This window comes from Raphanus sativus, chromosome 8, assembly GCF_000801105.2.
Source record: "Raphanus sativus cultivar WK10039 chromosome 8, ASM80110v3, whole genome shotgun sequence".
Taxonomy (NCBI): domain Eukaryota; kingdom Viridiplantae; phylum Streptophyta; class Magnoliopsida; order Brassicales; family Brassicaceae; genus Raphanus; species Raphanus sativus.
In genome coordinates, this window is record NC_079518.1 from 6,369,826 (window position 1) to 6,395,158 (window position 25,333).

At 37.6% G+C, this 25,333-nt stretch overlaps 5 protein-coding genes across 6 annotated transcripts; 3 read left to right on the top strand and 2 right to left on the bottom strand.

Moving 5' to 3' along the window:
• Positions 1-3,526: 3,526 nt before the first annotated feature.
• On the top strand, positions 3,527-6,696 carry LOC108822700 (BTB/POZ domain-containing protein At1g30440-like). Its single transcript, XM_018595845.2, has 4 exons — positions 3,527-4,076; positions 4,179-4,248; positions 4,402-5,685; positions 5,882-6,696. The coding sequence occupies exons 1-4, from the start codon at positions 4,018-4,020 to the stop codon at positions 6,497-6,499; spliced, it is 2,031 nt and encodes a 676-aa protein (XP_018451347.2). The 5' UTR covers positions 3,527-4,017; the 3' UTR covers positions 6,500-6,696.
• Positions 6,697-7,297: 601 nt separating this feature from the next.
• Positions 7,298-9,075, bottom strand: LOC130498467 (uncharacterized). Its single transcript, XM_056991850.1, has 6 exons — positions 8,874-9,075; positions 8,129-8,636; positions 7,980-8,050; positions 7,794-7,911; positions 7,601-7,699; positions 7,298-7,521 (listed from the first exon to the last, which is right to left on the bottom strand). The coding sequence occupies exons 2-6, from the start codon at positions 8,597-8,599 to the stop codon at positions 7,504-7,506; spliced, it is 777 nt and encodes a 258-aa protein (XP_056847830.1). The 5' UTR covers positions 8,600-8,636; positions 8,874-9,075; the 3' UTR covers positions 7,298-7,503.
• Positions 9,076-10,393: 1,318 nt separating this feature from the next.
• LOC108819815 (tRNA (adenine(58)-N(1))-methyltransferase non-catalytic subunit TRM6-like) lies at positions 10,394-13,815 on the top strand. The gene is made up of 4 exons (XM_056992456.1): positions 10,394-10,521; positions 13,228-13,362; positions 13,426-13,552; positions 13,642-13,815. The coding sequence occupies exons 1-4, from the start codon at positions 10,394-10,396 to the stop codon at positions 13,813-13,815; spliced, it is 564 nt and encodes a 187-aa protein (XP_056848436.1).
• Positions 13,816-15,106: 1,291 nt separating this feature from the next.
• On the top strand, positions 15,107-20,223 carry LOC108822567 (cation-chloride cotransporter 1-like). 2 transcript variants are annotated; one of them, XM_056992387.1, is made up of 14 exons: positions 15,107-15,172; positions 15,276-15,492; positions 15,670-15,807; positions 15,926-16,004; positions 16,156-16,244; positions 16,327-16,441; positions 16,639-16,739; positions 16,859-16,920; positions 17,164-17,391; positions 17,480-17,594; positions 17,705-17,899; positions 18,189-18,589; positions 18,730-18,891; positions 19,006-20,223. In XM_056992387.1, exons 2-14 carry the CDS (start codon positions 15,335-15,337, stop codon positions 20,082-20,084), a joined length of 2,922 nt encoding a protein of 973 aa, XP_056848367.1. In that variant the 5' UTR covers positions 15,107-15,172; positions 15,276-15,334; the 3' UTR covers positions 20,085-20,223. The 2 variants fall into 2 exon arrangements, with proteins under 2 accessions (XP_056848367.1, XP_056848366.1); XM_056992386.1 differs by lacking the exon at positions 15,107-15,172 and having other exon boundaries at positions 15,237-15,492.
• A 556-nt stretch (positions 20,224-20,779) lies between these two features.
• Positions 20,780-24,859, bottom strand: LOC108818669 (30-kDa cleavage and polyadenylation specificity factor 30). The gene is made up of 7 exons (XM_018591586.2): positions 24,379-24,859; positions 23,717-24,058; positions 22,868-23,030; positions 22,607-22,717; positions 22,243-22,311; positions 21,856-21,942; positions 20,780-21,759 (listed from the first exon to the last, which is right to left on the bottom strand). Exons 1-7 carry the CDS (start codon positions 24,747-24,749, stop codon positions 20,989-20,991), a joined length of 1,914 nt encoding a protein of 637 aa, XP_018447088.1. The 5' UTR covers positions 24,750-24,859; the 3' UTR covers positions 20,780-20,988.
• Between the last annotated feature and the right edge of the window lie 474 nt (positions 24,860-25,333).

Genomic DNA, 25,333 nt, shown 5'->3' on the forward strand with positions numbered 1-25,333 from the left:
AATATATTATTTGTTCAGATTATCTTCTTTTAATGGAAGATTATTTCTTTACTTTGAAACAAAAGATTATTTTGTAACTTTACTTTTAATGAATCATATTAGTATAATATATATTTTTCGTTTTAAGATATTTTAAATTCTCTTTATTATATAAAGAAAAGGAAACAACAATAAAAAGAAAACATAAATATTTTTAATAAGTAATTAGACATATTTTGATTCATTAAGGATATCATTGTAATCAACCATCGTGAGAACTAATGTGAGTGCGACACATAGGAAACTGACTTCTCAAATAATATTATAGAGATGAAATATGTGCATCATAATTTAAATGTATTTTAGTTTTAAATTTATTAAATAATATGAAACCTTAAAAAAACAAAAAATATACCCCTTATCAATATTAAAGAAGTAATAAAATTTATTATTAGCATTATATATAAAAATTATTATTTTAATATGACTCTATATTTACATAGAGTTTTCTAACAATTATTATCTTAATAGTTTATTGATATATGTCATATTTTAACAAAAACCAATTAAGAATCGATAAATTTATTAATATATTGTATTTATTATTAATCAGATATTAGTTTATAGAATTTTTCCTGTATATGCTTTATTGTATTTGCTTCTAAATTGTTTTCTTAAAAAAAAAATTTTCATTTAAATTGTTAAACCTTCAAAATAAAAGAATATCACTGACTTTTGTGTATGTTTGTTTCTTCCAAGTTATGCAACATGAATATGTAACTTTAATTCATAAAATCCTCCATGTCTTTTACTTGAACATGTTTAGGATGAACTTAAACTAAATCATTCCAAACGATATACTTATGCTGTTTCTTTCTCCAAGTTTTTTTTTAAGTTTTTATTGTTTGAATACCTAATTAGATCCCGACAATTAAATTGCTCTATTTAAAAAAAAACTAAAAATTCCTCTACTTTATCCGATTATGATGAGTCTTTCATGGCCTATGCAAATTTTCTAAAGTGTTACTTCTTATAACCTTTTAAAACTTATTTGTTCTACATTTGTGTCCTCTCATATTGTCTTTTTCTTTGTAATTTTAATGGTTGAGAGATTCTGTGAATATGCAACACACAAATAAATGTTAGAAAGGGTGAATATTTAAACCCGTTTAACATTTGTAGTCTGTGAAGTACTTTATTAACCATGATGCTTCCTTTCACTTCCTTTCCCCAAACACATATCTTCGCAAATCTATACACCTCCACCATCTTCGTCTATTTCTAATTAGCTAAATAATTGTTGGACTTTATAATACTACATGCTATTGGCTCAACAAACCAATAAACGATGGTAAAATCTTAATAAGAACAAAACATTCATTTATCAAGTATATGTGCCTTTCTACTAACTTTATTTTTCTATCAATATCAACTCTCTAGAAAGAGACTAAATAAAGAACTTGTGTTATCTACATGCTCTATCGCCACTTAATACATATTGGTGTTATATATATTATATATATATATATATATATATATATATATATATATTTTTCCATGTTTTTGTTATACAAGATCTACTTCACGGAGATTTTAACCAACTAATCACTCATAATAAAAGAATCTAGTATCAGAAATTTCTACACTTCACATAACTCGTGCCGTTTCTCACAGTCGCTACAGCTTCTTTCACACTGGTGCCAACAAATTCTGACTGGATGAGAAACTGAAAACAATTTTTGCCCGCTTTCAAATCTATCTTGAAGCATCACCATAGAGGGAAAGAAGATACGAAACCAGAGCAGATAACTTCTTTCTAAGACTATCCATGAAAGTGCTGTAACATAACAAAGAAAAAAACAAATGCGGGTAATCCTTCGTACCATTTTACACGATAATGTACCCATTTTAAGAGATGAGCGCAACTCCAACATCTTCACCCTTAAACCTTCATACCATTTTACACAATGATCCACTACATGATATCACTTAACAATAAAAAATCATGTGCTTTCAAGTTTCTGACAAGAGCGTATCTATCATTATCACTTTCTTCTTCCCTTATCGTTTGGAGGAGAGACCAAAATACAATCCATATCACAATTCAACTCTTTACTCCATTAGATCTCCGTTCATGGTGAGAAAGGCGGATGTATCCATCTCCCAAGTCGATCTGCTTTGACAGAAAAACCCAGCGGTTTGAGAGAGCCGGTCTAGATTGAGGGAGACCATACAGCAAAACGCCAACATAAAAGGCCCTAAACAAACCCCATCCGAACTTGCACGCAACGTTCACCGTACGTTTGGTATCTTTAAACCCACTCAGCTTAAGAGTTGGAAATAAAATTTCACTAAAGACGGAAACTTGCGTCAGTAAGAATCGTCTGGCGAGCTTGAACGTGGTGAAGGGATCGAAAGGAGGAGACTTTACGAGGCTGGTCATCAAATTGAATTGAAAGCCGATTGCTTTGAGCAGTGGACCAAGGAGAGACGGAGACCCATCTGTTCGATTAGCTTTTTCTTCGGTGGTGGAGATACTACTGCATCGCTCACGGTGGATTCTTCGGTTTCATGAACCGGGTCAACCCGGACCCGACCCGAATCGGTTGAATCTGTGTCCGTAATCACAACCAAGTCGGTCTCTTTCTATATTGAATCAATCGCGTCGCTTATGAGCTCAAAGATGGGTTTCTCAATGGGTTCAAACACATTGGAAGAGGAGGAGGAGGAAGAAGAGGTGTCCGTTTCTACATCTAAGGAAATGAAATTGTGGCGAGGTGGAAGAAGAAGAAGAAGAAGGTATCGGTGACAATAAGCATGATACTTGACAAAAGGCATGACCGAACCCAACAACATTTCTTTATTTGTTTTTGTTATGGCGTGAGGAGGAGACTTTGCAGCAATGAAGACTGATCTGTTGCAGTAGCTGTGAAACATAGAGAGAGAGAGAGAAGAAACTCATTTGATTTTACTTTTTCTTTCGTAAACCTCGGAAAAGTCGAAGACCGTAATGAATGAAGAAGAAGAGTTGAACACAGTGGCAATGACATGGACAAACTAAATGTTATAACTGGTTTTCAATGTTTTTTTCAGTTAATGACATGTCCATTTCTCAACACTCTAAAAGTCTGATGTGTCAACAACTTGAGAGAACCTAGCCTTATTATTGTGGGGATTAGGACGTAATTAATAAAACTCCACACTTTATGAGATTTTAACTACAAACAAAAATATTTGCTAATTTCAAGAATCAACACAATGAGTATGTTTGAAGATACAAGGGCCCCAACTCCCTAGTGCATGTGCTTAACAATAATAAAAAAAAAAAATCTTCTAATAGTACTTCGAGATTTTCAAATGTCCATCTTCTCTTACCTTTTATTACACCACGGAGTATTAAAATAGAGTTTCTGTATTCTAAAGCAACCAATACAAAAAAACAAAACAAAAAAATAATTTTTATTTAATTTTTACTTTTTCCTTATTACAAGACATCAATCAATTGGCTATATGGTCCCCTTAACATGTATATTCTCGTATAAAGCTTACAAGAACTGGTAACTTTCTCTGCTTAGCTGTTCTGGTCTAGCTGGGTTTTTGGGGGTTCAGCTTCTTTCTTTCTTTTCATTAATTTGTTGAGGAAAAGGTTTGAATCTGGTGTTACAGATAAAGATTATTTAAGATCCTGAGTTTCTTTAGTAGTTTTGGCTAAGGGGATCTTTCTATTATTTACACATTCCGTGGTGATTCTTTTGGGCGTTTGAGGTTTAATTTCTGAAAGATTAATGTGAGCTAACGAGTGTGGAGAAAGAAGGGTAGCTTTTAAGTGTTTGTTAAAATGTCTTGAGTGAAATTGATCTGTTTTTTTTTTTTTTTGAGTAATTATCGGTCTTGGTATTAAGAGATGGATCCAAATTAGCTTCTTTATTTCTGAGAAAATTAGCAGTTTTTTTTTTGGTTTGGTTGTTGTACGTTAGTGGTTTTGGAGGCTTTAGCTATTGTAGTTTCTTTTGTTGAGTTGTGTTGTGAGAGAAAGTAATGGCTTGCATGAAGCTGGGATCCAAATCTGATGCTTTCCAGAGACAAGGCCAGGCTTGGTATATATATTCATTCACTTGCTCTCCTTCTAATTTGACTGGACCTGCAGCATTTGCTTATTCCTTTGTATATGTCTTTTTTTTTGCTCAATTATAATACAGGTTTTGCACAACTGGACTTCCAAGTGATATTGTCGTTGAAGTTGGAGACATGTCTTTCCATCTCCACAAGGTAAAACTTGAGATTTGCTTTTCTTGAATAAAGACAACACTCTCTTCTTCTTGTTTCCCCTTATCTGTCATTGTATAAATCTTTACTGCTATGTGTCTACATTAGTCTTGTGTGTGGAACGCTTGTAGTTGATTCTGTACACTATGTTTGCAGTTTCCTCTGCTCTCTAGAAGTGGAGTCATGGAAAGAAGCATCGCAGAGGCATCTCAACAAGGCGACGACGACGACAAATGTCTCATCAACATTCCTGATCTTCCCGGAGGAGACAAAACCTTCGAGCTCATCGCCAAGTTCTGCTACGGCGTGAAGCTCGAACTCACCGCCTCCAACGTCGTATACCTCAGATGCGCAGCCGAGCATCTCCAGATGACGGAAGAGCACGGAGAAGGAAACCTAATCTCTCAAACCGAGACTTTCTTCAACCGAGTCGTCCTCAGAAGCTGGAAAGACTCTATCAAAGCGCTTCAAACCTGCAGCGAGGTCGGCTCCCACTACGCCGAGGAGCTGAACATCACCAAGAAATGCATCGAGTCGCTAGCCGCGAGAGCGTCATCGACAACGGACCCGAACTTGTTCGGATGGCCGGTCGTGGAGCCTATGCAGAGTCCAGGTGGCGGCGTGTTATGGAACGGGATAAGCACGGGAGCTAGAGTCAATAATAAACACACTAGCTCAGATTGGTGGTACGAGGACGCGTCTACACTCACCTTCCCTCTCTTCAAGAGACTCATCGTTGTCATGGACTCTCGTAGCGTTAGAGAAGACATCATCGCCGGTTCTTTAACTTACTACACAAGAAAACACTTGCCTGGCTTAAAACGCCGACGCGGTAGTGGTGGTGGTGGTGGAGGACATGAAGTCAGCGGTCGTTTCAGCACAACACCTATGAGCTCGGGGAGCGTGCTCTCCGAAGAAGAGCAGAAACACTTGCTGGAAGAGATCTTAGAGCTTCTTCCCGTGGAAAGAGGTCTAGTCCCCACCAAGTTCTTCGTGGACGTGCTCAGAGTCGCCAAGATTCTGAAAGCTAGTCCGAGCTGCGTAGCGAACTTGGAGAAGAGGATAGGGATGCAGCTGGACCAGGCGGCTTTGGAGGATCTCGTGATGCCTAGCTTTTCTCACACGATGGAGACTCTATACGACGTTGACTCTGTGCAGAGGATCTTGGACCACTTTCTTGGTACTGATCATCATCAGATCATGCCCGTTGGTGGTGGCTCTCCTTGCTCTTCGGTGGATGATGATGGGAACTTGATAGGATCACCACAGACGATCACACCGATGACAAAGGTCGCGAAGCTGATCGATGGGTATCTTGCTGAAGTGGCTCCTGATGTTAATCTCAAGCTTCCAAAGTTTCAGGCTCTAGCTGCTTCTGTTCCTGAGTATGCTAGGCTCTTAGATGATGGTCTCTATCGCGCAATAGACATTTACTTAAAGGTATTACTTAATAAATTGTGATCGCTGTCTGTTGGTCGGGTGGTAGCATGGCGTTCCATGGATCCTATGGGACCTGAGTTCGAATCCGCCTACACTCAGATTATCACAGTGCTGTGATGAAACTAATATTACACATTAGATTATTGCTAATATATTTGGTGTTAAATTGTTTTTTTTTTTTGATGATTTGTTGCAGCATCATCCGTGGTTAGCAGAAGGAGAAAGAGAGAATCTGTGCAGGTTGTTAGATTGCCAGAAGCTCTCTTTAGAAGCTTGCACACACGCGGCGCAGAACGAGAGGTTGCCACTAAGAGTAATCGTACAAGTGCTCTTCTTTGAGCAGCTTCAGCTTAGAACCTCTGTCGCTGGATGCTTCCTGGTTTCAGACAACTTAGATGGGGGGTCAAGGCAGTTAAGAAGCGGCGGGTTTGCAGGAGGAGGAGGATCATCAACAGAAGGAGGAGGATGGGCGACGGCAGTGAGAGAGAATCAAGTGTTGAAAGTTGGGATGGACAGTATGAGGATGAGGGTTTGCGAGCTGGAGAAAGAGTGTTCGAATATGAGACAGGAGATTGAGAAACTGGGTGGTGGTAAGACGACGAGTAAGGTTGGTGGTGGTGGCAAGACGTGGGAGAATGTTTCTAAGAGACTCGGGTTTGGTATAAAGCTGAAGTCGCATCAGATGTGCAGTGCGCAAGAAGGGTCGGTGTCCAAGTCTAATAGTGAGAATGTGAAGATAGAGAAGCTTAAGGATGTGAAAGAACGTCGTGGGCAGCATAAGAAAGCTTCCAGCATTATTAGTTCTGAAAGGTGATGAACAATGGTTAAAGTAATTTTTCCCACGGTTTAGCTTTTTTTTAAGAAAAAAAAGGAGCTTCTATTGTTGTTAACAAGGTGTGCATTGTAGTCAAAGTGGTGCTTGGTCTCACGTGTTGTTTTCGATTGTCTATGTATTGTTTTCTTTTAACGACCAAACTATTTTCTTGTCATTATTAATTTTTAATTGGAACTTATTAAGGAGGTTAACAAAAAAAAACAAATAATGCTGAGAAATCTAGAGTGTGGATGTCAATAATTTTGAGAAATCTAGAAATCTCCTTGGCAATGCAGTTGCTTAAGCTCTGTAAGTGTAGACTCTGGATCCTTTGAAGGAAATTCTCTTGGAGAAAGTAATTCAGTTTCACATGGACTCCGGGTCCTTCTTATAACTACTTTATCTGCATTTCTCCTCCTTATCACTGTAGGTACGTTTTGGGTGCTGTGGAGACTTTTCTAAAAGCATTCCCTGCTGCTGGGATTTTTAGAGGTAAAGGGCTACTTGGATATCCAACAACTCTTAATATATCAGTTTTTTTCGGTCACCACTTTATCATTGCATGGCGTCTGGAAGAACTCAGATATAGAAAGCATGCTGATTAAATAGCGAACTTTTGCTTAACTCTAAAATCCATGCTTTGTAAACTCAAAGTAATCAACAAGTAGCGAACTTTTGCTTATTTTCTACGTTTTGAACTATAACAATCTGTGCTGAAATATATTACATACGGCCCATTTTATATATAAAACTACTAGATAAGGCCTATTATGTTTATCGATGAATGATATACCGAAGTGAGAAACAAACACCAGTGGCACAATTACTTAAGTTGAATCATATTAGGAAAAAACTACACAAAAAAAAAGGAAAAGGATGCTAATTAGAGTTGAGAACAATGCGAATAAGGCTTTTATTAGTTGTTAAAATAGAAATGTCACTTCCTCTGCCATTGCTTCTTCCGCCAGCATTTTGTTAGGTCTAGGCTCATCAAAAACGATAGTTCAAACGCATTCTCCATGCTGTAAAAACAAAATTTAGATAGCATTCACTAACTGGTATTAAAGTACAAGCTGAAAGATAAAAATAATTAGAACTTACCCGCCGCTTTGTGGAGTGTGCGGGTCTTTGTCCCCTCGCATGAGAAACCCTAAGACGGATTTGACAACCGAGCAAAGGTCTACCGTGAAATTCCATTGCCTTTTAATTACAAATAGGTTGTTAAATAAGCAATTGACCTATCAGATAGGTTTCATCATAAGCAAAAAAAAAAAAAAAAACTAACTATCAGTACCTTTTGTGCCTCTCTGGCAGTTGCAAACTCAACCTCGCCAACGCCGAGGAATCTGCCATACTCTGTTATACCAAGTCTTACGTCAACAACTTGGCCAGCTTCTTTGAAGAACTCCTCACTGTATATGTATAACAAAGGAGGTTATGAAAAAAAAGTAGCACACAGAGAAAGGTGGCTTCTACTTACATATCTGATCTTTTAACTTGGAGTGAGAGATTGTAAGCAGCGAGTGTCTTTGATCCTCCTGTATCAGTAGGCTGAGCATAAAAAAAAAAAACTTTAAATTCAAAGAATGGTCAATGTTACGACTAAAGGAAGAGCTAATTAACGCTTGCCCGCTGAGCACGGTTCCTCGGCACATGCTGGGTTTTATACACTGGTATAGGTGCAGGCTTTCTCCAAGCTCTTTCACGTTTAATATCATAAAAATTCCTTTTAGCTTTATCCAAAAGTATCATCTGAGCTTGACAAATTAGTTTAAAAGCAGACTCAGCACCGGGGAGCTTGTTTTTATCAGGGTGGAGAAGAAGCGCCAGCCTTCTGTACTGTTTCTTGATGACTATATCATCAGCGTTCATGTCATCAACCTGAAGTATACCGTACCAATTCAGCTGGTTCCCGAAAATCTTCTCTGTTGCAGCGCAGTGCACATCACACACCATTGTCATGTGTGTCATGTTCTCCAAGGTGGGGTCAATTTTGTTAGCCTTCATCGCAAGCTTACGAGCAGCGGTGAAATCAGACTCTTTCATCAAACCTTGTGCTAGCTCTTTGGCTCTAAGAGCCTCTTCTCTGTTGATATTCATAATCAGGTCAACAGGAGTATCCACCTAGGCGTGGATCCTGAGACAAAGCTTCTATTAGTTTAGAAGAATGTGATGCAAATCGTAAACCACCTTTTATACTATTCTGAGCCTTTGATACTTTAAAAACACACATACTTTGGACAAAAACCCTAGCCATATATGTCTACGTTCTCTACAGTTATCCTTTTAGCCAGAGGCGAATCGTGAAACGAACAAAACAGACCAGGATTTTTCTAAATTAAAACCAATCTACAATCCCGTGAGGGTTACTTACCGGAGGTAAGAGGCCCAACGGTGGTCGGTGGAGATGAAGGACGGGCTACTACACGACGGATGTATGATGTGTTGCAGCAAGCGTAAGGGACAGGCAAAGATCTCAAGCTTCGCAAAGATTGTAATCAAAAGGCTATTTGCTGAGTAGTAAGTCTAAAAACTTGTATTATAAAAACCAAGAATTAAGAGAGCACATATATTCGCTTTATACAACCCTAAAGATAAAATACCAAATAAGAAAATTAACTAAAACGTGAAATAGGAAAACTAACCTAAGGATTATCAATAATTAAAAGAAAACGTAAAGCATAAAAAGGAAATCTTATTAATCGACGTAAAATAAGATTTAAAACTAATCGACGTAAACTAACAATTCAAAAAAACTAATCGACGTAAAGAATAAAAAGGAAATCTTATTAATCGACGTAACTTAACAAACAATTCAAAAAAATCTAAACTATTAAAACTAATGACTCATCTTAGATCATGAAATATAAAAAATAAGCTTCTAAGAATAATAAAATATAGTTTACAAAAAAAAAGAATAATAAAATATGATAATTAAGTAAAATAAGCTAAAGTCATGGAGACTATGAGAAATAATTTTTTTAAAAAGTTTGCCACATAAAATTATTTAAACATGAAAAAATAAAATTACCTATTATATTATTAAGAACATGACAAATAAATAATACTCTAAATAATCAAAACTAAAATTATTGAAAACGTAAAATACCTAAAATTGTGAAAAATATAATAACTAAACAATAAGCAATGATAAATAAGTAAAATCATATAAATTATGGAAAAACTAACAAGTAATCAATTCATAAATAATTGTATAGATAGATTCTACGTGTTTTGTGTATTGTGTTTTTTTGGTACTAGATAGATTTTCAATTCACGCTACGCGTGAGTTTATTTTAATAATTTTAAAATTTTATCCTGATATGTCAAAAAAATAAAATATAAAAATTTCTATATGAAATAATATTCAAAGTATGGTTTCTTATTTGTTTATATAAGTTTTTTACACAATTATATTCTTTATTAATGTTATTAATTTTTATATTATGTTATCCAAATATTTTACATCATAATATCTAAAAAAATAGAAATCTCTGTATATAATTTTATGTATATATGAATGTTTTCAAATTTATTTTATGTAAAAATTAATAAAATTAATAAAATTCATTTTTAATTTATGGGTAACTATATATTAATAAATATAATATAATTATTTATTAAGGATAACAAAGATTTTAAACACTCTAACTTTTAGTGTGAGCGCAGAAAAACCACTTTGTAAATTGTAGTATATATATTTTGAATTCCTTGCCAATTTTTTTCAAGAATTATTACAATGATTGATACACAATGAATGATTTTAATTGTCTTAAGAAAATTTTCTTCAAAGATAAATGATTCATTCTATCCTATGTGATATGTATTAAAATAGAATCGGTTAATAATGTTTCTAAGAGACTCGGGTTTGGTATAAAGCTGAAATCGCATCAGATGTGCAGTGCGCAAGAAGGGTCGGTGTCCAAGTCTAATAGTGAGAATGTGAACATAGAGAAGCTTAAGGATGTGAAGGAACGTCGTGGGAAGCATAAGAAAGCTTCCAGCATTATTAGTTCTGAAAGGTGATGAACAATGGTTAAAATAAATTTTAAGAAAAACAAAAAAAAGAGCTTCTATTGTTGTTAACAAGGTGTGCATTGTAGTCAGAGTGGTGCTCGTTCTCACGTGTTGTTTTCAATTTGTCTATGTATTGTTTTCTTTAACGACCAAACTATTTTCTTGTCATTATTAATTTTTAATTGGAACTTATTAAGGAGGTTAACAAAGAAAAAACAAATAATGCTGAGAAATCTAGAGTGTGGATGTCAAATATAAATTTGATACTTATAAGATTTAACCAAAAAATACTTCTCCTCTTTCGTATACTTCCTCTGTTTCATAATAAGTGTCACTCTAAGCTCATTTTCTTGTTACAGAAAGAGTGTCACTTTACAATTCCAATGTAAATTATACTAACTTTCAGCTGAAAATTAATTGCAAACTGTATTGATTTTATAAATAATTTTATTTATCTAAAATACTATTGGTCAAAGAGGTATAATTAAATACAATTTACATATATTTCAACAACTTTCTTAATCTGTGTGAAAAATGTTACAACGACACTCTTTAAGAAACGGAAGGAGTATTTGACAATGACTTTTACATGTACATCTCTATCTTAGCCCACATAACTATCTCTGAGTTGTGAGGTGTTTATTACATGATAATATTGTCAGAATGAAAAACATCTTTGAAAGCGTGTTTTTCCTTATTCAAAAATAACAACAATCTAAGTAATTGTTTGAAAGCGTGTTTTTCCTCACTCATAAGAATTTTTGTGAATATTATTTGCTGGGGAACACAAGCCTTTAATTAATGTAAAAGTAATTAGTTTACTTAAGCTGGTTTGTTAAAAAGTGAAGATTGCTTAGATTAGAATTAATTAAATGGCTAATTAAATGGAAAAAGATCTTCAAGACTTGAACTGACCAAGACTATTATGTTATGCAGAATTATGTTAAGGAAACGAAGGACATTTCAGCCGCCAGCTTAACCAATTTTTAAAAAGTCCAAATTGTAATTTAATTAATTTCTTAATTTCATCTGTTTATAACAATGCTGTGTTTGTCATAACTCCTCATTCATCCCTGTTAAGATATTTAAATACATATTTTAGTAAACATCATATTAGAAAATATATTGATAAAGTAATTAGACTAATTCTAGAATGAAGAGGTACTGAACAAAAGTTGTCCGGTCCTCATCCTCAATACTGAACACACGTCTCACGACCCTCCTGTGCAGTGCAATGTTAATATTGGCTGCAATGTTTGGTTCTTTTGACCACCTGAAGAAAAAAAGTTTATTTAACAATAAAATTATTTAGAATAAGCAATGATGCAAGCAATCAAAGATGTTTCTTTGTCAAAAATAAGATTTTGGGTCGTTCAGCATATCTATCCTTCGAAAATATAAAATAAAAATATGATATTAAATCATTTATTGAGGAAGAAATGACTCTCCAAAAAATTCAATGTACACATCTAATAATAGCTTAGTTAAGAAGTCCATAACTATAATAATGTTCACCTGATATTGACCATCGGATAGGGTTTTTCCAATGCTGGACAATAACCATTGATTATTGTTCAGCATGGATCTGTTATCCACTCGCCATATTCCCTCACTGTTGTTTGGTATCAGCGTAGGATTTTCCACATGTTTGTCAGATTAACTTAGAATTTATCAGAATTTTTTCTTTATTTTTTTTTTAAATAACATGGTTGTTTTTTTGACAGATTACCTGGAATCTGTGAGAGTTGAGGAATGTCTCACTTAGCTGCTGTGACCCATCGATCCCTGGAAGATTCCATGATATCATTGATCTTTGAAAAGAGTCAATGATTCGGTTAACAAAACCCGATTGATTCCATACGAAATTAAATCTATTAAGTAACCTATTAAATAGAAGATTCGCCGCACTAACGTCGCATTAAATTTATAATCCGAGAATCGATGCACGAATCTTAGACTAGAATAATTAAACCTATCAAATAAATGCATGAATGTCAAATCAAAATTTATAAACCGACTCGATTCTCGATGCTCGAATCGGAAACTAGAATCCGAGAACTTAGTAGATAGAGAATTCGATACTCATCATATTTATAAACCCGATCTATTCTCGAATCGATGCGCGAATTGGAAATTGAAATCGGAGGTTCATATAGAGAATCGAGTCGGATTTTAGGTGTAAATCTACCATTTAAACCCTATTAAATAGACACAGAGTTACTCTCTATTAAATCCGATCTTTACCTGGAGCTCCAAAAATTGCATCCTGTAGATTAGGTGCTGGTTGATTCAAGGCGATCATTGCATGCGAGTGAGAGATTTCCGATTTCCGATTTTTTTTTGAAATACTGATAGATCTGTAAATGAGAGCGAAGAGCCGAAAACTTTTGTAATTTGAACATGTTGACAATGTGGCTGAGAATGGTTAGGATATAGAGCGAAGAGCAAAACCATCCTCAGCCACATTGTCAAACCCATTCTCCTTACTCTGTGGATATGGTTAGGATGTTCAACTTTACTGACAAGGTTAAAGAGAGGATCGTGCAGTCATCTATAAACGAGCTCTCATCAGCCAAAAACCGCATCTCCTGAAGGAGTTTGTAGCTCTCATCAATGCAAGTTTCCAACCTGTACCGTTTCGCTTGATTCTTACTGTTTTATAAACCTTCTGGTTCTGACAAAAGGTTCTAATTGTAAAAAAAAAATTGCAGGAATCATCTACATGTTGATGTGGTAGAAGAAATATCTGTCGCAGAGAGCAAAAGTACCAAGGCACCAAAAGTTGGACGCGGAGCCAAAGCTTCAAAAGAATCAGTAAAAATGTGGAAAGAAAACGATTTCTCTAGGTAAATAAATATACTATTATTTACTTTTTCTCTTTAACTGAGATTTGGGTTTGGGTTCATTAGTTGGTGGTGTCTGATTTGCCATTTAATAATGGCTGCACAAGACCAAGACCCATGGAGTTTAGCTAAAGATGTTTTGCCACTCCTCTCCTACTCTGCTCCCTTTGCAATATACCATCAGTATTTACAGGTATGTGTCATAAAAAGAAAAGAATACTTTTCAGTATATGTTTTTGGTTAAAGAACATAATCCTATGATGATGATGCAAATTTCCACAGCCTCTCGCGACATGTATGAACAATCTTCAGCAAGGAAAAATGGCCATCAATCTGCAAATAACAGAACCGTGGCTACGGGAATATCAGGTGCTTCCATCAAGAACTCACCCTCACATGCAGATGAGCTCTTTTGGAGGCTATGTTCTTAGCGGCATCAGAATCTCCACCACTTGATTCTGATCTCCCCAACCTCAATTCTTCTCTTATGATTTTCAATAAGACTGAGAGGTTTGGTGTTTGATCTTTTCTTTCAAAAGGTCTTTGTATTTGTTTGTTGTTGAGATATAGAGCTGACTTGACTATAGAAAACTTTCTTGCTTACACACACCTATTGTTTTTTTATTAATCTAAATAATATCATCATCATTCTTCTTCTGATCAATACAATCGTCTCAGTTTCATATAGATTATGAAACATTACAACATACAAAATATAATAATATACCACATTATATATATTTTTAATATAAAAATCTGCTTCATCTACTACTAAAGAAGCATTTCAATTTCCATTTCTCAATCCTCTCAAGAAGCTTCTTAGAACCAGGAACCTCCATCTCCGCCAACTTCTTCAGATAACCAACGGCTCCATAAGACACCATCAGCTTCCTACACTTCCTGCTCGAACACATCGCCGCCAAACACGAAACCGCATACTTGTTAGCCGAGTTGCTCGGACTAGGCTCAAGCAACATCACAAGACTCGTCACACTCTTCTCGTCTCTCTTCACTTCCTTACAGTTTCTAGGAACCGTCACAAGACTCGCTATAGCCTGAGCAGCGACCGCTCTAGCTCCACCTCCTTTCGCTTCCAGCATTCTCACCAGCAAAGGGATACAACCAGACTCACCAATCATTCTCTTAGTCTCGTTCGACGTAGCCATCCTGCAGATAGTGGAAGCAGCCGCTTGCTGAGCTCCTATCGATCCTGCTCTAAGAACATGGACCAAACTCGGGACAACGCTGACGTAAGTCTCGTTAGAAACAGAGCTAATTAAGGAGGTTAACAAAGAAAAAAAAAACAAATAATGCTGAGAAATCTAGTGTGTGGATGTCAATAATTTTGATACTTTTTAAGATTTAACCAAAACATACTTGTCCTCTTTCGTATATTTGACAATGACTTTTACATGTACATCTCTATCTTAGCCTACATAAGTATCTCTGAGTTGTGAGATGTTTATTACATGATAATATATTGTCAGAATGAAAAACATCTTTGAAAGCGTGTGTTTCCTCATTCAAAATAACAACAATCTAAGTAATTGTTTGAAAGCGTGTAAGAATTTTTGTGAATATTATTTGCTGGGAACACAAGCCTTTAATTAATGTAAAAGTAATTAGTTTACTTAAGTTGGTTTGTTAAAAAGGTGAAGATTGCTTAGATTAGAATTAATTAAATGGCTAATTAAATGGAAAAAGATCTTCAAGACTTGAACTGACCAAGACTATTTATGTTATGCAGAATTATGTTAAGGAAACGAAGGACATTTCAGCCGCCAGCTTAACCAATTTTTAAAAAGTCCAAATTGTAATTTAATTAATTTCTTTTTAATAATTTCATCCGTTTATAATAATTTTTATTTTTTTCACTTTTAACATTTTGCCTTTGATTCGATCTCATATCTCGTCAGATTCAAACTCTCCCCGATCTCTATAATCCTTTTTTGACAACGGATCTGGGGCGGGAGAAATGGATAGGGGCGGCGACATTGAAGAAGCCGGCGAAGAGGAACTCCCGCGACGACTCGGCGGAGGAAAATACAGACCGGTGGTGGCGCACGATAGAGCGGTCGTCGAAATGTCATCCATCGATCCCGGATCCTCCTCCTCCTCGTCTTCCCACCTCAAGTATAAAATTCATCTGCCTTGTGTTGTGTAGTGATCATCTCTCTTTTGGTGATGATGACGATTTGTTGTACTGATCAGTAGAAATGAGATTGCGAATGATGGTTTCTAGTGTTTAAGAATCTGTCTGTGTGATTTGGAATATTCTAAAAATCTACTTATTGTTCACTTTTGACTCAGGAATATAAGAGTAGTTACACCAGGGGAGATGGAAAGGGAGGGTCGTATACCAGAGGATGGAGTTAATGGCCATCAGAAGGAATCCAAGCTTGAATTGTTTGGTTTCGATTCTCTTGTCAACATTCTTGGTTTGAAAAGGTACATAAGATATGTGAATATCACCCTTTATTTACTCTGTATTATTAACTGGTACCTAGAATTTACTGTCTTGCTTTCATTAATCAACAACGTGTTTATGGATGAATGTCTCCTTCAGCATGACAGGAGAGCAAATTCCAGCACCATCTAGCCCTAGAGATGGGGAGGATATCTCCATCACCCAAGGGCACCCTAAGGTATCTTCTTCCTATTCCCATTACCTTCTAACTCACCACAATTGATAATTGTTCTGCCATGCTGTTTTTTTGATTAAGCGCTCATTTTTACTGACTCTCGCTGCATTTATGTTTTTTTCCACCATGTTATAATATCTCTATGTTGCTGCAGCCTGCTCTCAAGATGGGTACAATGATGGGAGTTTTCGTTCCCTGCTTGCAAAACATCTTAGGAATTATATACTATATCCGTTTCACATGGTAAGACCGCAAAGTCCTTGATGATGTTGTACAACTATCTGCGAACTCTTCATGATTGTTGGCGTGGCTGTTTAATTCTCAGGATTGTTGGCATGGCGGGTATCGGACAAAGCCTAGTATTGGTAATGCTGTGTGGATTATGTACATTTTTGACCACAATATCTTTGAGTGCTATTGCGACTAATGGCGCAATGAAGGTAATTATTTTTTCTGTAATATCACCCGCATTTTTGTTTTATCATAGTTAAATGTATCCTTCCGCTCGTTGGGGTTTCTGGTCCATACTTACCACCCCTGTTACTTCTCGCTTTCTTTGTGATTGAACAATTTTAGAACCTCAATTTTTGTTTTGAAACATCAAGTTTATTCAGTAAATAACTCGCATTACTTCCAGGGTGGAGGACCATATTACCTCATTGGTCGTGCTCTTGGTCCGGAGGTTGGGATTAGCATAGGTTTATGCTTCTTCCTTGGCAATGCAGTTGCTGGAGCTCTGTAAGTGTAGACTCTGGCTCCTTTGAAGGAAATTCTCTTGGAGAAAGTAATTCAGTTTCACATGGACTCCGGGTCCTTCTTATAACTACTTTTATCTGCATTTCTCCTTCTCACTGTAGGTACGTTTTGGGTGCTGTGGAGACTTTTCTAAAAGCATTCCCTGCTGCTGGGATTTTTAGAGGTAAAGGGCTACTTGGATATCCAACAACTCTTTGTAATATATCAGTTTTTTTCGATCACCACTTTATCATGCTAGTCTTGACGTCAAAGACTTGTTTCATTAATTGTTGGAAGTGGCAACGCCTATATGCAAGAACTATACTATGACTGCCAAAATATGAGTTTTATTTGACAAAACGTTTACTTGTTTTCCTAGCCTATTAGCACATTTAGCCACTTATATGTGTTTCATTTCTAATGGCAGAAACTATCACAAAGGTTAATGGAACTGCAGTTGCCGAATCAGTACAAAGCCCAAGCTCACACGACTTGCAGGTTTATGGAATTGTTGTGACTATCCTTCTATGCTTCATTGTGTTTGGCGGCGTGAAGATGATCAATCGGGTTGCACCTGCTTTCCTAGTACCCGTGTTACTCTCTATTTTGTGCATATTCATTGGGATGTTTTTGGCAAAAACAGATGATCCTGACAGTAAGCCATTTCAGGATATTGTTTGATATACGCATGGAGATCATATTTCCCCAAACTGCTAACCTTTCCCTTGTTATGATATGAACAGCTGGAATCACGGGCTTGCGGTTAAAAAGTTTTAGAGATAACTGGAGTTCTGCTTATCAGATGACAAATAATGCGGGAATTCCTGATCCACTTGGAGGCACATACTGGAGTTTCAAGTGAGTCACTTGTGTTGCCTATGATAGTAAAACTCTAGTTTATTTTTTAAGTTTATTTGCTCAGATTCTACTCTAAAATTAATTTACCGTTCTCTTTTGATACTTTTCAGTGAGTTGGTGGGTCTATTTTTCCCTGCTGTAACAGGAATTATGGCTGGTTCAAATCGATCAGCTTCACTGAAAGACACACAAAGATCAATTCCTGTTGGAACATTGGCTGCCACTCTGTCAACCACCTTACTGTATGTGATCTCAGTGCTGTTTTTTGGAGCTGTTGCTACCCGTGACAAACTTTTGACTGATAGGTAACACTGTTACTCGTGTGGCTTCTTCTCTCTTTTTCTTCAAAGCCGATCTGGTTAGTTTTGTCAAGTGGAGAAAATGCAATAACACAAATCACTTGCACTTTCTTGTCTTTAGCATGGATACTAAAAATGGCTTTATGCTCTGAATGTACTACACAAAACTACTAGGGGCCTACGAAAGCTGTACTTTTCTTAGTTTATATGTCAGAAAAAATTAAGCATGCCTGATAGTGGTCGCAGAGACCTGTTCTTTTAATTTTGATACGAGAGTAATTTTCCTATATTGCAGGCTTCTTACTGCCACAGTTGCTTGGCCTCTCCCCATAATTGTTCACATTGGCATCATCCTCTCAACCTTAGGGGCTGCTCTCCAGAGTCTGACAGGGGCCCCAAGGTTGCTTGCGGCTATAGCGAATGATGATATTCTCCCCATCCTGAATTATTTTAAAGTTGCGGATACTAGTGAACCTCACGTAGCGACGCTTTTCACAGCACTGATCTGCATCGGATGTGTTGTTATCGGGAATCTGGATCTTATTACGCCGACTGTGACTATGTTTTATCTCTTATGCTACGCGGGAGTAAACTTGTCTTGTTTCCTGCTCGATCTACTTGATGCTCCAAGTTGGCGTCCACGGTGGAAATACCATCACTGGAGCCTTTCCTTTGTCGGAGCTTCACTTTGCATAGGTATGAATTTTCAAATACTTGATGGAGAAGACTGTCTGTTGTAGTGCATTCCTATGAAACAAATTGTAACTAGCTCGTCTTACCTGATGTCTTGTTATGAAGACTCTTGTTGATTTTCCTTTTCTTCTCTACGGTTGCAGTGATCATGTTCTTGATTTCTTGGTCCTTCACTGTGGTTGCCATTGCGCTTGCAAGTCTTATATACAAATACGTTGGGCTAAAAGGAAAGGCCGGAGACTGGGGAGATGGTTTCAAGAGTGCATATTTTCAGTTGGCCCTTCGTAGTCTCAGGTCGCTCGGAGGTACGCTCCCATAAGTGTGATTATCAATCACCAAACGGGTTAATATAATAAAACATTCCCCATTTGCTTCAAATATAAGCTTTTCTCATGTATTTCCTTTTCTCCTGATTACAGCGGATCAAGTGCATCCCAAGAACTGGTATCCAATCCCCCTTGTTTTCTGCAGACCATGGGGACAGCTCCCAGAAAATGTTCCGTGCCACCCTAAGCTGGCTGATTTTGCTAACTGTATGAAGAAAAAAGGTCGTGGAATGTCGATCTTTGTCTCAATACTAGACGGCGACTACTACGAGTGCGCTGAAGAAGCAAAAGAAGCCTGCAAACAACTAGCCACCTACATTGAGTACAAGCGTTGCGAAGGTGTAGCTGAAATCGTCGTAGCGCCAAACATGACCGAAGGCTTCCGTGGGATCATCCAGACGATGGGACTCGGAAATCTCAAACCCAACATCGTCGTGATGCGTTACCCTGAGATCTGGCGACGTGAGAATCTAACAGAGATTCCATCCACGTTTGTTGGGATAATCAACGACTGCATCACAGCGAACAAAGGAGTCGTCATCATCAAAGGGTTAGAGGAATGGCCCAACGAGTACCAAAGACAGTACGGAACGATCGACTTGTACTGGATCGTGAGAGACGGTGGTCTCATGCTTCTCCTCTCGCAGCTTCTTCTGACGAAAGAAAGCTTCGAGAGCTGCAAGATCCAGCTCTTCTGCATAGCCGAAGAGGATTCAGACGCGGAAGCACTAAAAGCCGACGTGAAGAAGTTCCTGTACGACCTCAGGATGCAAGCGGAAGTCATCGTGGTGACGATGAAGTCATGGGACATAAGATCAGAAGGAAACAGCAAAGAAGATTCGTTGGAGGCCTTTGATGCTGCGCAGAGACGAATCTCGGATTACTTGGGAGAGATAAAGAGTCAAGGTTCGACTCCTCGGTTGGCGAATGGGAAAGCGATGGTGGTGAATGAGCAACAAGTGGAGAAGTTTCTGTATACGATGCTGAAACTGAACTCGACCATACTCAGTTACTCGAGGATGGCCGCGGTGGTTCTGGTTAGTCTTCCTCCGCCTCCGTTGAACCACCCGGCGTATTTCTACATGGAGTATATGGATTTGCTGGTGGAGAATGTCCCAAGGATGTTGATCGTGAGAGGGTATCACAGAGATGTTGTAACTTTGTTTACATAGTTTCATATTTTTCTTATTACTCACCAACAAAACCAAAGACCTTGACCTTCAAGGTTAGGTTTTTTTTTTCCCTCATAATATTTTTTAACCTTGTAGTACAAAGAACTCCATTTGTTGAAATGATTGAATTGGATAATCATGCAGTGTATTTTTTTTTTTTGTTGCCATCTTTTGCTAGCTCCTTCACGTTGTCCGGTTTTGTTTTGGACCTTTTTAAGTTTTAGGTGTAGATAGAACATTCTTGAGATTGAATTGTGAGATAGTTCAATACACTTCCCTCTCATGGGCATTGACGCTGCCGTCTCCAGATTTTTGAACTTTTTTTTGTAATAATTAGCTTCTCCTGTAATTTCATATATACGGTCAGTCGGTCACTGGTGACTAGGACTGTGAATCGTTAACATAAAAGAAAAATGGACAAAATGAAGGTTACTAGAACAAAACTGCAGTATAATATTTTCGTAGGATTTTGTTTACCTTTTTGTTGAGTTAATGGGATGATCCACACAAAAGTTAATTATATAGTTTGAAAGAAATGGAATAATCATTTCAACAATTCTAAAAGATAAAAGCCCTTTTTTCAAAAAAAAAAAAACAATTCTAAAAGACTAAAAAAAATACATTCAATTATAATTTAGATAAGAATTGACTGGAATAAATTTATTCACTTGCTGTTAATAGTAACCTAAAGAAAATACGTATAAAAAAAGATAAGATGAAATCAAAATTACTTTTATAGTGTATTTTCATTTTAAATAGATTAGATGTTTGTTGGCTAACTGACCCGTTAATAAAATTAGTCTGGCAAAAACAGAATACAAAACATGTTTAAACACAAAAATCTGCTAAATCCAATAGACAACAAACTCTGATTTATAGAATCTTCGGCAAAAAAAAACACTTTTCACCGACGCTTTTCTCCATGTCTTGATCGTCTTGGAGCTTTGTCTTCGTCTTCACTTTCCGTCTCTTCGTTTCTCAAACTGTTTCCAACCTCAAACTGCTCCATCTCATGAGATTCATCCACCGCCACTCTGTCATCGCTTCTCTCAGGTGTTCTCCTGTTGGAAGAAGTAGGGCCAGGACGTGCTGATGATGTTGTTGTTGTAGCTGGTGGATAATACATTGGCCTGCCTCCTCCTCCTCGAGGAGGAGCGTTTCCCATTCCTCCCATAAGCGGTGGCCCACGCCCCCCAGTGCCTCCTCCCATCATACCATAACCACCATGTGGAAACTGTTGCGGAGGCCTACCGGGAAACATCATCCCTGGTACAGGTCCTCTGAAATCACCACCGAACCTTGGTCCATACGGTCCAAAGGGTCTTGGACCCATACCGAATGGATCTGGCATACCGTTATAGCCACCACCAGGTCCATAGGGAAAAGCATCCGGAGGGGGCATTACTCCGAGAGGGAAACCTCCCATTCCAGGCATTGGTCTGATTCCACGTCCTAGAGGCATTTGGGGAGGCCACATCATCCCTCTTCCTCTGCCTCTGCCTTGAGGACCACCGTTCGCCATGCTATCTTCTTCCTCCTCGCTTTCATCTTCTTCCTCTTCCTCTTCTTCGTTGTCCTCGAATGGGACGATGTCTGGGTTCTCAGCTCTGCTCTCTGGATTAACTCCCTTAGCTTTCTCTTCTTCTCGTTTGGCTTCCGCAGCTATGGATATTGCCTTTGTATTCATGGGAAAAAACAAAAATTGATGAAGCATAAGGCCAAGCTCAGTAATAAAAAGAAGCAAGCAAGCAACAAAAGAGAGTGTATATACCATAAGCTTGCTATCTGGTTCCAGATAAAGCAAAGAAGCCAGCTCCTCACCAACGGAAGGCTCTAGCTCTTGACAGTCTCTGCTTATCTACAGTCATTGAACCAAAAGAGTAAAGATAAAGGAGACTACCTTTACATGCATAAACATATACATTACACAACGACCATTGAACTGCTAGTCAAATACTTAGTAATCACTGTATCAGTAATGACTAGCACGTAATCATGCAAGGGTGGCCACCATGGGACTATTTAGCCACTTGTGGCCGTTGTACTGATATAAACATGCTGATTTACAATGAGTTGTGTTGTACTCTAACAAATGATACCGCTCCTAAATAAGAGACCAGCTAAGATAGCGTAAATAATGATGAAAAGTTCCACGTACCTTCACAGGTAAGTTCTCGTTGTAAGGATTCCTCAAATTCCGGGTTTTGTGGAAGGACAGTTCGCACAACTACAACGACAAGAATTACAATCACTCATAAAAATCATATGTGAATTCTGCAAAACAAGTTAACTCATGAATTACGAGAGCATCTCCTTTCGCTCTCAGTAGTGTGTACCAGAGCTCATTGTTAACATCAGCAGAACCGATACCAGAACAGACAAAACATAGACGTAAGAAAGAGGTAAGGTGTAAAAAGGCACCCTCACATTTCAAGCAAGACTGAGACTTACGGATTAGAATATAGCACCAAAGGTGCAAGACCATATAGGCTCAAAGAGAAAAGCTTAGAAAAACAGCACACCTTTAACCATTTAACTGAAAAGTTCCCGCCATACTGTTGAGTTCCATGTTCATTTTTCCAGTTTCCTCCACCAATGTAACCACCAATTCTGGATGTCATCTTAGCACAGCCCTATAGCAGAATGTGAAAAGAAAGATATTTAGACTCATAACGCTTCCTACCAAATACACTACTACGAAGAAGAGATTACATAAAGCAACCAGATGGACATGTAAACCATTACTCTTTCAACATAGGGAAAGTGGTCAGTCAATAAACTACCTGGAAATGACGTGTTCGGTTGACAGAGAATATTAAGATCACATTATCCACAGAGTCAAAAGCTTCATTAAGTTTCGCTTCATTGCTTCTTTGTGTAGCCCATACTCCTTGTTGGACAGATAACTCGAAATTTTCTGAATTGTTACTTTTAACTACAAAATACCTGAAAACCCAATTTTTTTAAAAAAATATTATATATGGCAGATGAAGATTAGTAAGAATATAATATAGGAAAAATATAGTCTACATTTATCGATCTATAACTCAAGTAAGGCAATTTCAAATGATGAAACGCTAAACAATTCATTTAACAACACTATCCTTCTTTTAGATTATGATTCCAGATCAATTGAACGTGAATCCAGAAGATATCGCTACATAAATTACAAAGCTTCTAATCAATTTTATACACCATAGAAACAAGACGCAACACTGGAGGCTGGAACACGAGAATAGGCAACCAACTCTTAGGGACCAACAAGAAATTAACTTGTGACCAACATTTCAAATGAAGGAAGAAGGGAAACTGATAATCATCACAGAAAAATCAGAATGCAAAGGTCAGTTTCTATTCTTTTCAGAAGAAACAATTGATGAAACATACAATCTCTAAATATACCTAACCATGAAAGAAAAGGTAACCTAAAATCAGGTAGAAAATATAACATGAAGCTTTTTTTTAGTATAAGTTTATATATAACGTGTTTAAATTCTGAGCTTGCAAAATAGCTAGTTACATTTTAAAACCAACAGTTGGACAAAAGGACCAATAACAATGTCTTGATAGATATACAGAAAGCATTAGTTTACACAAACCCAATTTAAAAACTTTGGAAACTCTGAACACACCTATTTACCCCTCGAGGCAAAGGATGAGACGTTTGTTCAGCAGTGTTTTGTGTCTGAGTCTGGCTGACCTGATGTTGTGATTGCTGAGGTTGTTGTTGCTGCTGCTGCTGCTGCTGCAAGTTACCCGCCTCTTGCGTCTGAACTTGCACCTGAGGCTTATTATCTCCCAACTGCGGAGCAGCAGCAGCGTTTCGCGGCTGATAGAATCTATTAGCCCCATAATTATACGAAGTCAACTGCTGTATCTTCTGAAGAACTTCCTCAACTGGAGGTGGTGGTCCAGGCAGCTTCGCATGCCTGTACCGACAATCAGGACCGTTGGGACAAAACCCTAGCTTGTACCTGCCAATCACAATTACCAAAATATCAAGACCAGTATTCTAAAAATCGGTCTAGGCGACGCCTAGTCAGCCTCATAATCGGCAAATTGTATCTAAACAAACAATATTTTTAGCACAATTTTTTGAGAAAATCGGTATAGACACCCGCCTAGGCTTCCTACTAACAATTTTTAGCACATTTTTTTTAAAAAAAAATCGGTATAGACAGCCCGCCTAATTAGCACACAACAAACCAAGAATCCACATTCAACACAATCTCTTTGCTTTCACAACACAATCACACACACACACAGTCATTTGCGTTTTGTTAAATGCACATACATATTGCATTCTTTGACATCTTCATTGGTATGCTTATAGACGCAATCCTGCTCTCGGCACTCGCCGTGAACTCGAAAAAACCTGCAGATCGGCATACGAGCCTTATCGTACTGGTGGAGGAACCCGCAGGCGTCGCCTTTCATACACAGACCTCGGAGCCAGTGCCTGCATACGGTCTGACGGAAACTCCGTCCTCTCCCGGCTCCGGGCGCCGTCGCCGCGGAGGAGGAGTGATCGTAGTTCGGCGTCAGGTTGACGGCGGCGGAGGATTGGTTTTCGAGCGGAGCGACCGGGACGGAGGCTGTGGGCTGGATGGGACCGGAATCGAGTCCGCCTTCGAAATCGAAGCTGAGTCCATCGGCTTCCTCCATTTGTTTTCACCGAAATCTCTGTTTTAGGGTTTTGGATCGATCGAGGAAGTGAAGAGAGAGAGAACAGTCGGAGAGATTTTGAGCTTTCTTCTTCTGGTGGTTTATGAATTAGGTTCGGATCTATTGGTTAAAAGAGTTAGATTGAACCGGTGGTTTGGATGGTTTATTGAACCGGGTGTTGAAAATCTAACCAATTCTCAAAAGATTGGTTAAGGGAGATTGAACCGGTGGTTTGGACGTTTATTGATACACATTTAAGGAAAGATAGCAGTAGATCCTTGTTTGGCCAAAAAAAAAGCAGTAGATCCAAACCACAAGTTTCTCAAGAGTCTCCTATCAGAACTGTACCAACAACCTAAGTTTAATAAATCATTAGAAAAAGTTAAAAAAAGAGAAAATCCAATAAAGATGTTACACAAAAAAAAAAAGAAGAAGAGAAAAATCCAATAATTTTAAGCAAACAGAAACAGTACGGTTTATTTTTCAATTTTGTCAAAATAGTGTTTGTAATGTGGTCTGTTTGTAATAAAACTTGGGCGTAATGATTATTTGTCCAATAAATAACTAACGCCCAATGTTGAATA